The sequence below is a fragment of the Mya arenaria genome, chromosome 3 (assembly GCF_026914265.1).
Source record: "Mya arenaria isolate MELC-2E11 chromosome 3, ASM2691426v1".
NCBI lineage: Eukaryota > Metazoa > Mollusca > Bivalvia > Myida > Myidae > Mya > Mya arenaria.
Genome location: NC_069124.1, coordinates 33885993 through 33900692, shown reverse-complemented (window position 1 = coordinate 33900692; position 14700 = coordinate 33885993). Strand labels below are relative to the sequence as shown.

The window sequence follows — 14700 nt, the reverse complement described above, 5'->3', positions numbered from 1 at the left end:
AGTGCTGAAATCTGGCTGCCTGAAGCCCAAAACCACATAACCGTTTGCATGTGTACACTGCGTGCAGGTTGTGGGAATTGCATTTTAACGACTCTTCAAATGATTTTTCCCAGCTTATTAGCCTTTAAATTATATAAATCTGTTTTGCATTTTAACAGTTTATCATTAGGGCAATAGAAATTGGAGATATTGTCTATGCGGAACGTTTAAATGACAATCACTTAAGGTAGGAGACCCCTAGTGGGTATCCCCCGCCCCCATAAAAAAAAACGGTTGAAAGGGGATTGAAACTGTTACCATTTATAACATTAATAAGCTAATTGGGCAAATTGTAACATAACTTTGTTAAAGTAACCAACGTTGCAAACGTCATTGTTTTTAAAGCTGCACTCTCATAGATATACCGTTTTTAACATTTTTTTTATTTTTTGTCTTGGAAAGAACAAATTTTTGCGTAAATATTTACTAACCAATGATATAAGATTGCTGACAAAAACATTAGATCGTAGATTTTCATTTTCCGTTCGAAAATTAACGGTTTAAGAAAAAATGCATAAAACATCATTTTTTGAACTTAAAATAAAAATCTGCGATCGGATTTTTTGTCAGCAGACTTATACAACTGGTTTCCATGGATTTACGCAAAAAATTGCTCATTCTAAGGCATTTTTTTTTAAAAAAAGTTGTCAAAACGTTCAATCTGTGAGAGTGCAACTTTAACTTTAAAATCAAAACTGCACCAGAAGTTTAATGGATACACTTGTGGTCTGCATCGTTTCTAACAAGATTTGAGACAACTATTTCGGTTGTACTTTTTAATGCAAATATATGTGCACATAAAAAAAATACCGGCTTCACATTTTAAAGTTAACAACTATGCTGTTAACAACGGTGTTTGAGATTATTCATTAGGAGCCCTCTACTTTAAAATCCCCGTCATGGCTGTAGTCGTGTGCGTTTTTAAAATAAATCATTCAGATCGAGTAAGGGTAGAAACATTGAACGAGGGTTTAGCGATGTTGAAAATCAGACGGATCAGTAACTGGAACCCTTAGCCACCGATGTCAAACGAACTATTATTATATCCCCACAAGGTTTCTTTTATACAAAAAATCTAAAAACACAGGTGCGTTTCTTATAATTAAACGTTAAAGTGATTTTGACGAACGAGCGCCAATGAATGTTTACAGCGCACCGTGCTATCTTGTGTAAACTTATACGATTTCACAAGTCGGATCTAAAACCTATGATAAATCGTTGCCGACCCCGGCGACAACCTCGACAATTAGCCCGGTATTCATTGCCAAAACATAATTTATTGCCTTACCCCAGGAAGCTCAATAAAACAGCTATAATGCAATAAAACGTAAACAAATCAATGTCTTGTTGTATCATTAGTTGAAGAGATCCCAAGCGTCCGTCTCACACAGATGTACATGTTATTATACATGTATAGTCATCTCATGGCTTAAAGGCGGAAAGCCTGGATTGATGCACAAAAGGAGCGTGTTAATTTAAATGCAATACTATGTTAAAGACATTTGACTTTTATGATCAAAACAAAAAAGAATTTGTGTAAAGATAAAAAATGTTAGTCACGAAGCTATTAATTGTAATCTCCATTTATAAATACTAACATTTTTAATGTCAAAACGAAAACAGTAAAAAATATCTCTGCTTATTAAAAGTTCTTTGTTTGATTTGTCTGTCTTCAAAAAAGAAAAAAACAAAAAACAAACAGAAAGCCCGAATGTGTTACATATGTATTGCCATTTATGGTATTTGCTAGTGTCATCGTTCCCAGAAATCCACCAAATCGCAACATTTATACTAGATGTTCGTAAAATGTTATCGCGGACCCCCGGGCCCCAAACCCCAACACTTTTCCGCTGCCCCAAAGACGTTTCGTTCTTACGCGCCTGACGTGGTCACAAATTTTCCAAGTTAAAAAACAACAACGCCAAAATCAACCCGAAACATGACACACGCTGGTTGAAATCTACGGTCATGTGATACGCTGAAAACGTCCCAGCCTGCACCGCGACATATTGGCGCTTTTTTAAGTGCAACAGCGGCCAAACATGTAAAGAAGTTGTTTTCAAACTATCGATTAAGCTTTGCAATAACCTGGAATGAAAGAGGTGCACAGTACTTTAGAATGGGTAGAAATTGGTTCACTTTAAGCCTTCATATTTTTCACCACAAAACTTCATATTTTACGTAAATAAAGGGACACAACTTCAAAAATATATTCTTAAGAGTAATTTAACTTGTTAGTGTTTATCTTTACCATCATATCAATAAAACAAGGACGAGGCGAGTAAGATGAAAAAGAGCCAAGTTCAAGCACCATGTGAGCTTCTATATATCTCTGACAAAACCCCGGTACAGTCGAAACTCACTATGTCGAACTCCGTTATCTCGATGTTCCAGTTATGTTGATTATGTTCATTTTTTTTTCAGTTCAGTTTTACACTTTTTATATTCCGCTTATATCGAATATTCGTTATCTCGAGGTAATGCTTCCGAGGTCCCAACGACTTCTACATAGCCAGTTTAGACTGTATTTACAAATCATTAATATCATAACCTACAATGTTCATTTGCCTGGATGAATGGTATGTACCATTGTTTTGAATATAAACAATGGTAAATGGAGATGAATTATTGTCAGAGCAGCAATTACTAACATGTTACAATTCACCTCATTTTCTCCAACCCTTAGGATGATATTGATACCTGAGTTAGTTTTGGGCACAAAAGTGTCACTATTAGACCACTGGTACAAAACAGAGTATGCTTTGTGTTATTATGTTATACCTATTTCTTACCATTTAAAGGGTAAAGAACAGAATAATACAACATTACCTACAGAGAAAGTATAATGATTAGATACCATATACATGTACTTTCAGATGTTTTTGATGTGTGCTTGTGCAGTCAGCGAGCTTAGACTCTTGGATGAACAAGCCTGAAATCCTAAAGATGCACTCTTACTCCCAGATAAGATTGACCACAATTAATAATATTGTTTTAATATTCCAAAAAGAATGAAAAAAATGTCGAAAACAATGGCTCTTATGAAGGATACCGGAGTTTAATTTGAAAGAAATGAGCATAAAACACGGTATTTCTACCTCATGCGATTATAGTACATCACAGTAAATATTTTAGCATTCACCAATTATTTTATCTTTTTTCGCTTTCTGCTATTAAATTCACGGTTATAATCTTATTACCAGTAATTGATATTATTCATAAATGCATTATTTAGTAAGTAGTTAAAGGTTTATCAGTCAAAATTGATGTTTGTTATTCATGTGTATGTATTGATTTTGAATAAGAGTGTCACTTTAAACTATTCCATGGCATCATTTTTTTTAACAAGCCCTGCTTTTGTAAAATCCAAAATTTGAGCAAGCCCGGAAAGCGTTTTACCAGTGCAGGGCTTGTTCTTATTACGAACACTAGGGTGTGAATGTGTGTATTCATCTTTTTTTTGTGGAGGATGTAAAATTGAGTGTTTCAAAATAGCAAAATAGGCGGATGAAAAGATGCCTTCTTAACGTGACCAGACCATGATAAGCCTGAAATTCCTTCGCAGTTACACTACACTTCTGGCTCAATCACAGTTTAAAAAACTGATGAAGAATATTATTTTCTCCTTAAAATATACAGATGTGGAGCATGAAATGTTCGCAGTATAAAAGACTAATAAAGATTATTATTTTCTTCTTAAAATATACAGATGTGGAGCAAGATATGTTCGCAGGTTGTTGTTGTTGTTGTTTAACCTTGAACAGAAAAAACAAATCAGCTTTGTTTATACCTCACATAAATTTGTACCAAAGATGGCATTTTTACATTTACATGTCATTAAATTTACTTGGTATATTTTTTTTTCACTAAAAAGTGAAAATGATGTATAATAGTATATACGGGGTAAAAAATAAAAATAATACACAATAAATTTTGCTTTAAAAGCTGACTGTATTTCCAGGTAAATTTCTTTATACATAGTTATCCGAATACATGCGTCATTGCATAACAAATAAACGTAAATATCGAAACATAATCTTTAAAACAAAACCCATAATGATCACAGGAATAACGATTTTATGAATACTATAATGGCTATAACGCCACAAACTAAACTGAGATGTTCATGACGTGTGTCCAATTATCCTCAATATGTTACACACTAGTAGTTCGAACAATTTAAATGTTCATAGTGTTATGCACAACATTCCTCTTATCAGGGGTTCTTAAAGCTGATATTTGTCAAACTTTGAAAAACATCCGAGGGGGGGGGGAGGTCTGTATGAGGGATTAATATCCAAAGCAGGGTTAAATGGCTTAGACCCCCTTTAAAATGATTTCCAAATTCTTTTCAAGGTACTTCCTATTCTTTTTTATGCAAATGTTTAAGCAAAAACAGAATCATTACATCTGTACAACAACAGGCTGAATGAAAAGCTCTAAATCCTGATTTCAGGATTAATTGTGAACTTTATGACCCCATCTGTTATGTATTTAATATAATGTAATCATACATCGAGTACATTGTTAACACAATAGAAAACTTAAAACAGTAAGACTGCTGTAGATTGGAAATTATGGCACAATCTGAGAAAATCCTAAGGTGTAAATACAGATATGTAAGTTTCAGGTTTCCCAACCTACCAACCAAAGTGTTTTTGACTTTTACCAATACCATTGGTGCTGATTGAAAAGATGTTTTTATGAATGATAGTTTTGGTAATAGAAAAATCTCAAGATACCAAAAAAATAATGAGGACCTACATACCCTATTTTTTTGGCATGAGACCTGAAACAAACATATTACTTTGACAAGTAAATCTGACATACCCGGTTATTGGTAAGCACCATTCAACAATTATTTTAAACAAAAAGCATAATGCAACACTCACTTTAAATGAAAAGACAAAATACAACCATTATTAACATATCGTTGACTGGAGACAATTCCCACATCATAAACTAGTATACATACAGCTCCAACATTCAATCAAATTCAATCACTTTGCTCCCAGGCCTCATTCATATAGTATTCATAAATAATGTGCAAAAGCTGTCTTTCTGACTTTGGAAGACAGACTTCCCTATGGAATGGACCATACGGACTACAGACCAATAGCCCTCTATTTCTTGTGCTTTTTGTACATATCTATAACATCTTGCACGTCATCCTTGGAGCCCAGGTAGACGGGCGCCCGCTCATGAATGTCGGTGGGCTGGATGTCTAGTACCCGCTCAGTGCCTGTTGTGGCGAGGCCTCCAGCTTGCTCCACGATCCACGACATTGGATTCACCTCATACAGGAGACGAAGCTAGGAAAAATAGATTGAATGATGATTACTTTGAATTCTGGTAAAAAAAAATGCTCACATTTAATGGGACTTGACCCCATTGGAAGGGAAACCAATTTGGGCTATTTTCAAAAGGGTAAATTCAGCTGAGACAGACACTAAATATTCGCATAATCATGTAAAATTTGTGACCTCATACTAGCTATCATGACAATTGTAGGCCTGTTTTGATGAAATACTGTATTTGCCAATATTCGGACCATCTTGTGTCTACCAGGTAGTTCCTTTAACGGCAATTTTATTTATAATCATACAATTGGCCCTTTTCTAATTATGTTTTTCTGTCTTCATCTTTGAAAGGGAAAATATTAAAATGAAAAAATAACAATCAATTATTAGTAAACACATATTTATATTATAAATGCTTACAAACAGTATTACACTATCAACGGTATTTTTCTTGACAATTTGTCCACACAAATGAAAAGTTTTACTCTCTATAATAATAAAGCTCATATCAACATTTGTCATTACCTTTCCCTTTGGGTTGTCAGAGGTAGCTGGGTACATGAAGATTCCTCCATACAGCAAAGTCCGGTGGACATCGGCAACCATTGAACCAATGTACCGTGAACCATACGCCTTACCAGTCTGGAGAGATCAGTAAAGGGAGATAATCAAAATACTGGCTAAGACTACAAATAACGCTCACTTCTCTTGATACAATCAAATTATGGAAAAGTTATTCAGACTGTTGTTTAAGTAAACAAAAGTGATAAATGAATTTATAAATTATAAATTATTGTTAAATTTTAAAGGTAAAATATTTCATAAAGTGCCCATATGTTAAAATAAAACAAGAACAGCTGCGTCAGTTGTCCCAAAACTTGTCTAAATACAGCAGATCATAAGTGTATCCATGAAACTTCAAGAGTAGTATGTTTATAACATTGTTCACAGTAACTTTATCAATTTTCTGAACAATCAGCCCATTGTGTATGTTCCTTAAATGGTTTCGCATGAATGTATGTACTTCTACAGAGATATTCTTATCCCCTTGGTTGTTTTATTCAAGCTCTTTGGCAATACTAATACTAGTTATGCAGTTAGCACAATAGCTTCTCACCAAGGTGTCCCGATTCGATTCTAAGCCTGGGTGTATGAGAGTTTGGTTTGTGGTCACCAAGCCAGACAAATAGATTTTCTGCGGGTACTCCAGTTCCCCCCAACAGAGACTAAACTCTCGCAGAACATTGTGCCAATGAGAGTGACTTAGCAAACGTTAACTTTCTACACAATTATTGTAAAAAAATAAAATTTAAACGAATACTTGTTCAACCAGTGTGAACTTTTCATTCAACAAGATATCAACAACTTTTTTTAGAGCTAGTTAATAAAATACAATTAATCTGAGACAAGAAATATATCATATACCAGTAATTTTAAAGACGGACAGACCTGCAAATGTGTATGATACTTTCTCTATGGACTTTATTAGTGAGATCAGTTACTTTGCTGCATTGGTTGTTAACAGAATGGCTCTTTGTTCATTTTTTTCCTATCAGTTATGTAAGTTTTGAAATTGTAACTTGTCGCTTATCATAGCCTTAATTATAACCTGATATTTTTGTCAACAACCAGATTTTGATTTTCCCATTCTAAATTCTGAATCATTACCTTTGGGTACTTCTTGCTTCTAATATACTCCTTTGTAGGCTCGTCCCACAAGGCCTCGTACCCCTCGTTCAGGGAGTAAATCTTGCCCCGGGGCTTGATCCTCATGTTGCGTTCTGTCAACAAGAACTCTCCAATGGCCTACAAAATGGACATATATTGGATAAAGTAGATCTTATATCATAAATACAAACAAGTATCATTGAGTTATATTTGAAGTTTCTTAATTAATTACTGCACCATCAACACAAGGCCTAAAAAAAGTACATTTATTTTCTGTTACCGACTCTACCTACAAAATAGATGCCAACCCTTCTGCTTTTACAGTCAGTTGATAAATAAAAAATAAAAAAATGATGACAATAATGTTCTTACATAAAGCGTAACCCCCCCCCCCCCAAAAAAAACAACAGCCTACCTCCGCTACCTGTTTTTGAAAAGGATGTAACCCTAACCAAGCAGTTAATTTTTTGGGGCCCAAGTTATTGAATTTATTCAAGAGCGCGTCAGCCAGAAATTATACTTTTAAAAAGAAAGTTACTGGGTGAAGTTACTGATTTGTATCATGTTGTCAAGGGAAAAAGACCATAACTTACATGTGCATAAGTGAATAAGGTTGTAACTTATTCGCACCATAGTTATTAAACTGTTAAGCTTCGCCTACTAGTTATCATTCTGATAGGGGAGTTTTTGTATAAAAAACAATCAGCACATTCACTAATATATTATAAGGTATAAAATTTATAACTGCATTGCTTTCTAATGCATTACTAATTAGGATAAGGATTTGAAATGTTGGTTAAGAGCCAAAAATACAATGTTTATAAAGTGTTGTAAAGTGTCCTATTTTTTGGACTCTTTTCAAAAAGTGAAAAAGGTAAATGTAAACAAAACCAACCATGGATTGAGCAAAAAAGTGGTTGCAAATATTTATGCTGTTGTGTTATTCTTTTTATCATGCTACATCCTGGACAACCATTTTTTCCTTAATATTACATCCTAGAAAGTGGCAATGTAATACCTTGTATCCTGGTTTATATGAAAATAATCATGAGCCATATAAAGTAAAAGCCATACATCTTTTAAACTTAAACCACATTAAGAGAACCACGGATTGCAAATGCTCCTTAAAATAGCAAACTTGACAATTAAAAGATAATATTCTTTTGTGACAAATATTAAACGATCATTTTTTTGTTAAATTTATTTAGTTCAAATTCTTTACTGCTAGACAAAGTGTGCCCTTTTCTCCCCTAGCACCCTGTCCTTTTTCTACAGCACCCTGTCCCTTTACAAAAGGCTAAAACATTTTCACCCTTTTTTTAATTTGTGTTTTACATATGCATGATTTAGGTCTTTCTTGCAAAACTTAGCCTACAGAGTATACTATGGGTTGACCAGTTGATGCAAAAAAATGCAAATTTATCATACAGGAAATCAGTGTGAATGTAAATATATGTGTTACAAGGTATTACTCTGGATTTTTGAGTAATAGACTATAGACCTTGTTACACATATGTTTATTGCCACTGGTAACATTTATATATAGTTTCGTGGTAATATATTGCACGGTCAATTACCTAAAATTTTTGCATTATGCGGTTGACGCTGAAGACAAGCTCAAAGCCATGACAAACCCTTTACCTTTTTTCTTTGCAAAATGGATAAACTAAAAAAAACAAGAAATAAGAACAGAACCTTACCGGATCAAGCATGAAGCCGTTCACCCCATTTCCTGTGGTAAGAACGATCATGCAAGCACTGCCATATAGGGCATAACCCGCGCCCACCAGCTTGTTGCCAGGTAACAATACGTCTTTCTCCGAGACCTCACCTTCTCCCTCCTGTTGGTGGAGAAAAAAGATTTACATAATTTATGATAAGCTTAGCATTAAGAAGAAGTTAAAAAAAAATATAATTCAAAATGAAAGTAGCAAAAGATCTTAAGGCCATCTTAAGGAATCAGACCCACGATTACACTAGTTTCCTGATAGATCCATTAAGTTGATGATTAATGCACCATACTATTTTGGTATCATATCAAGACGCCAATGCAGCAACGCTAGATTTTTTATTTGACAATGCAATTTTGCAATTTAGGATTTGAGCTAGTGACCTAGTATTTTTAACCAAAAAGACCAATATTTATAATTACCGGAGATATCATTCAAACAAATAACCTGATCAACTGAAGCTACTCCATTTGTGTGAGGAAAAATGAACATTTTATAAATACATCCGCTTTTCCAATAAGATCTGTCCCAGAGACATAGTTTTTGACTCAAGATGACACACTTTATCATCTAAGTTTTCATCTTTTTTATGACATAGGAAAATATTTCCTAAGATTTGACATAGTGACCTAGTTTTTGATCCGAGGTGACCCATATTCACATATGTTTAAGACAACATGTAGACAAAAATATTCTGACCAAGTTTCATAAAGATTTGACAAAAATTAATGAATTTTTATGACCGTGGAATTCTTTCTCCTAAAACTTGACCCTGTGACCTAGATTTTGACCTGGGATGACCCATATTAAAGAACTTTCAAGATATTATGCAGACAAATATTCTGACCAAGTTTCATAAAGATCTGACAAAAATTGTTGAATTTTTGACGTGGAAAGATTTTCCTAAGATGTGACCTAGTAACCTAGAATTTGACCCGGGATGACTGATATAAAAAAATAAGCAAGATATTATGCAGAAAAATATTCTGAACAAGTTTCATCGAGATATGAAAAAAAATGTTGAATTTATGACGTGGAAATATTTTTCCTAAGATTTGACCTAGTGACCTATATTTTGACCCGGGTTGACCCATATTAAAAAAAAAATGCAAGATATAATGCAGACAAGCATTCTGACCATGTTTCATCAAGATTTGATAAAAATTGTTGAATTTATTACTTTGAAATATTTCTTCTAAAGATTTGACCTAGTGACCTAGTTTTTGACCCTAGATGACCCATATTCATAGATATATATTCAAGATAACATGCCGACAAATAGTCTGACCAAGTTTGATAACCATTGGATAAAACTCTTGATTTTATTACATAAAATGAAAACTTTAACCCAGAATTGTTTTGCCCGCCCGCCCGGTTTTCGCCAAACTATAACCCATTCTTTTTCGGCTAAAAATGGTACTTAATTACGGATTATTAATATGTAAGGGAAAATACATCATAAAACTGTATCCTTATATATATTTGCTTTTTTATTTCAGCTGTTATCAGACAAAAATGATATATCTTACAATTTTTGAAGCCCCAAAAACTTGAATTATATATTTTTATTATTTTAATCTTTTATTTGTATCTTTTTGCACACAAAACCATCTCAAATGATACCAACATATGGCTGCATCTGATACCTTACTTTGTGTACTTGGGCTTGTACTTATCTTTTTGGCTGTATTTGGTTTTTCAGATTTCCTTTGGGCTAGATTGCATTAATGACCTGAGCCGAGTTTCAATAAGATATCTATGTTGTAAACCTTATCCAGCTTAAGAGTGCTCGAGGACACTCATAAAAATACGGACATAATATAAACAATAATCTATGTTCTTGCGATAATTTTTATTAAAACTCAGATTAGGCCAAATATGGGGTTACACCTTACAATCTTTGATGAAACAGGGCCCTGTTTTTCAAAAACCATTTAAGGCAGACATACGCATTAATAACTTTTACACACATGCATTACACAATGATAATGAAGTCCTACCCTTCTGTAGATGCCAAATATTGTGCCAATGGACACCAGACAGTCAATGTTGGAAGAGCCATCAAGGGGATCAAATACAACCATATACTTTCCCTGCAATTGTAAAACAAAGAACAAATGACCTTTTCAATTCTCATGTATAAAGTTTGCTGTTTCGTCTCAAACAAATATTATAAAAGCAGAATAAATGTTTATGTGTTGACAACTAGAGATACATTGTAATACCACACAATGGTTGTTTTTTTTCTAACAAATGTCACATATATTTAAATTCAACACATCCAAAGGCACCATATAATAAAACCTATTTTTCAGAATATTTATATTTTTTCAAGCTAAATTAATATAGGGAGCAGGACTTTTCAACCCCAAGACTTTTCAACCCCTTCTAAAAACGAAAACTTTTCAACCCTTAGACTTTTCAACCCCTGTTAAGATGACGAGTTTTTATAACTATTAAATGAAATCTTTACCTCAATGTTTTCAAAAGTTTTAACTACATATCAAAAGCAACCATTTTTTTCATACTGAACAATACATTTCATGGCTGTAGCTTTTCAAAGGGCAGCCACCCATGACCCTGTATTTCCAGAAATCAATAACATACTGTAAAAGGGAAATAACTGAAACATGGAAGCCATGACTTGTACAGATATTATCACACAATGCTATCATACAACTATTTCATATGTACCCTATCCTCTTTATCGACTATGATGACTTTTTCATTTTCCTCGGAGACCATGACACAGGTGAGGAAGGACGACTTGAACATGTTGATGAAGAGGTCGTTGGCAAGAACATCCAGCTTCTTCTGCTCATCTCCCGTTGTGTTTGTTGTACCAGAGATGCCATAGCTGTCAGTCGAAAGAAACAGAACTATTGAACGATACAAGATTTATCATTAAAAATAGGTGTTAAGTCTTAAATCAGCACAAGAACTGCAAAAAAAACAATATGCATGTAGAGTTTAAAGATGCGCTCTTATTCCCAAATTAATGCACCACAATTAATACAATTTTTAAAACAATGGTTCTTATGATGGATACCATGTTTGATTTGAAAGAAAGGTGCAGAAAATACGATATTTCTACCTAATGAGACGAAAGTTGATAACTGTAAATATTTTAGTCATTTAATATTTGTGCGTTTTCAGCTACAAAATACATGGTTACAATCTTTTTATCAGTAATCAATATTGTCCATAAAATAATGCATTATTTAAAAAGTAGAATAAGGTTTATCACTCAAGATTTATGTTTGTTATACATGTGCAAGTGTGATTTCAAATAAAAGTGTCAATTTAAACTGTAAAAAAACAAATACAAATGTTAAATCAGTCATAGCAATATGTTTTAATACATCATTACCAAATATTGGTGATATTATACATAAGTATTCACTGTATTGGGCCCTTATGAAATTGTCTAATAAAGAAAGTGTCAAATCTCTACATGAATTTAAGCCTATTTTGGCATATAGACGGCCTAAAAATATGCAGGATCATATATATATCTTTAGCAACCTCACTTATTTTGCCACCAAACTACCCATATGTGCCCCCGTTATATGACGTTGATGTGTCTTCCTTTTGTTTACATCTACTGATGAAGGCAATACGCAAAAACGTTAAAGATAATGAAGTGTTTGTGTGGTTTATTTTATTCCTATTCACTTTAAACTGTACACATTCAATAAAAATGATAAATGCAGCATCACAACTCAGGTATATTTGTTAACCTAGATACCTTTAGTATGTTTATGACAAGATAAGAATGCAATCAATCAAAAAGCTATGCAGCCTTAACTCCATGTTACATTACACTACGACAACACAAGCCGTTGCTAATCTGTGTTCTTCTGTCATTCTAGTGTTTAATTTCTGCCCAATTTAGGGCCAAAAATCAGCCCCATTCCAAATGCTAAAACATATAATTTTTCCATAAATTTGGAATAAAATTCCGAAATTATGTTATGAAAATTATGTATACGTATATATTCATTTTGATCAAATGATCGCACTCCACATTTTTGTATCTATAGACTGGTTGGTGAATACTTAACAAAACAGACTTATTTGACCTTTTCTGTCTGCCTTTTAAAGCATTCTTGTTTAATTCTATGTGACAGCCATGACAAATTTTCTTTCTTCTGAAACTGACACACTGAAAAGAAAATACATGTACAAATATGTGCATTTAATTCATTACAATGCAAAAGGAACAGCAAAGTGCAAGGACTATTTCTATGAAATGCTGTGGCATTGATAAATATCTTAAATACTTTAATGTCCAAACTCTGCCAAACATGAATGATAAGATGTAAATGATCTGTATTTCAACATACCTTCACAATAAATGTGGTCAATCAGAAAACAATAAACTCTGGTGTGAGATGAAAGCTAACAAATACTTTCTATGACAGTGAGTATTTCTATGATTCTTTTGCTTTATTTAGCATACGGTATGGTTTTTAGCCAAAATAATAAAACAATTTAGACCTTTCTTTATGAATTCAACATTTAACATAAAATGTTACTGGCAAGGCTATGGATGTTTACATTTCCTCTTGCAGCAGCACTGTTGTTTCTCGGCCCTTTTCCCCTCCTTAAAAAGTAAATCAAATTTCCCCTACCCAGGTGAAAAAATCCCCGGAATTTTTTAGGAGCATTGCCCTCTTATCATTTAGCAAATGTAACAATTTAGTGCAATTCATGGATTATATGTTGGTAGGTTTGTGGAATAAAAGGTTTGACAACAAGTTGAATCATGTATTTTTCCCCTTTTACCAAAACAAAGCTATTTTTCCCCTATCAAAAGGCCTTGCCACCATTCATTTGGAAACAAACACAGTCTTTATCCTACTATTAAACCTATTGATCTGGTTTTGACAAATTTGAAGTATGTCTTCAGGTCACTTTTTAATAGATCCATGTTTGTAGGTGATAAAGCATTTATAGTTATAATTTATAATGTGTTAGAGAATATGAGCATTTAGTTATTGGCTCATTTCAAGAATACCATTTAGCCCTAAATCACTCATCTATCCACAAACCACAGTGGCATGGAGCTCTAAGCTATCCAAGCTCTTAGTTCTTAACAATGCATAGTTGACTTCTTTTCCCATTAACATTTAAAGCCTAGTGTCACAAGTGCTCCAGAGCTCAACTTACAGCCAAAAAAAGCCTGAAAAGCATTTGGGAATGACAACTGTACCAGTAGTGTGTTCTAGTAAGAACCAGCCACCCAGCAATCTCAGTTGGTTAAAGAGTTGTGGATTTCAGCCCCACATGGCACACTTTTCCTTCCAGGTTTACCTTATTTGTGTCAGCGGTAAAAGGCAGGAGTGTCTCTGTCAGCCTAGGTTAATGCAGGAGGAGTGTAGTGCGTATGGGTTAGAACCAACTGCCTGGTAAGCTGAGTTGGTAAGAGCCCTGTACTAGTATAATGGCCGTTGCGGGTCCGAGCCTACACTGGGCGCACTTTTCCTCCAAGGTTTACTTAACTACTATATAAACATAGCCCACAGGCACACTGCACATATAAAACAATATGCACTTACAGTTTGTGAATACCGGCTTTTCTGACAGCTGATGAAACGGCCTTCACCGCAGTTTGAAGAGAGTTGATCAGAGCAGTGAAATCTCCTGTCGCTTGTGGTAGCTTCCTCTGTTCTTCCAGCAAAAACCGCGTCAGTGTGATAGGACAAGTGTCTATCGGGGAGTGTTCGGCTCCAGACGACATTTTTCTTATGGTGCTTGCGAGTGACAGACAAGCTTTCGTGACTTTCGCAGGGTTGTTTACAGAAACGCGTCCAAAATTGAGATCGTCTAAAATGACATGGATCCTGCCAATGACCTTGGGAAAGAAGGCATTTGATTGGATGCGATATGGTTTATGATTTAAAACATGCAATATCATTGGTCACACCTTTCACAGACGGCCTTGACCGGAATCCAACCTT

The 14700-nt window shown here is 34.2% G+C and overlaps 1 protein-coding gene across 1 annotated transcript; it reads right to left on the bottom strand.

Moving 5' to 3' along the window:
- Positions 1-3966: 3966 nt before the first annotated feature.
- LOC128228463 (fructose-1,6-bisphosphatase 1-like) lies at positions 3967-14591 on the bottom strand. Its single transcript, XM_052939784.1, has 7 exons — positions 14299-14591; positions 11432-11594; positions 10738-10830; positions 8708-8848; positions 7008-7145; positions 5865-5981; positions 3967-5351 (listed from the first exon to the last, which is right to left on the bottom strand). The coding sequence occupies exons 1-7, from the start codon at positions 14478-14480 to the stop codon at positions 5163-5165; spliced, it is 1023 nt and encodes a 340-aa protein (XP_052795744.1). The 5' UTR covers positions 14481-14591; the 3' UTR covers positions 3967-5162.
- Positions 14592-14700: the final 109 nt, after the last annotated feature.

Bases quoted from the DNA above. Each gene is read 5' to 3' on its own strand.
- LOC128228463 (XM_052939784.1), bottom strand. From the start codon at position 14,480: ATGTCGTCTGGAGCCGAACACTCCCCGATAGACACTTGTCCTATCACA. The intron at 11,595-14,298 runs GTAAGTGCATAT...TTCGACTGACAG, and splicing joins AAAGCCGGTATTCACAAACT to CTATGGCATCTCTGGTACAA. The intron at 5,982-7,007 runs GTAATGATTCAG...TGATCTCTCCAG, and splicing joins GAAGCAAGAAGTACCCAAAG to ACTGGTAAGGCGTATGGTTC.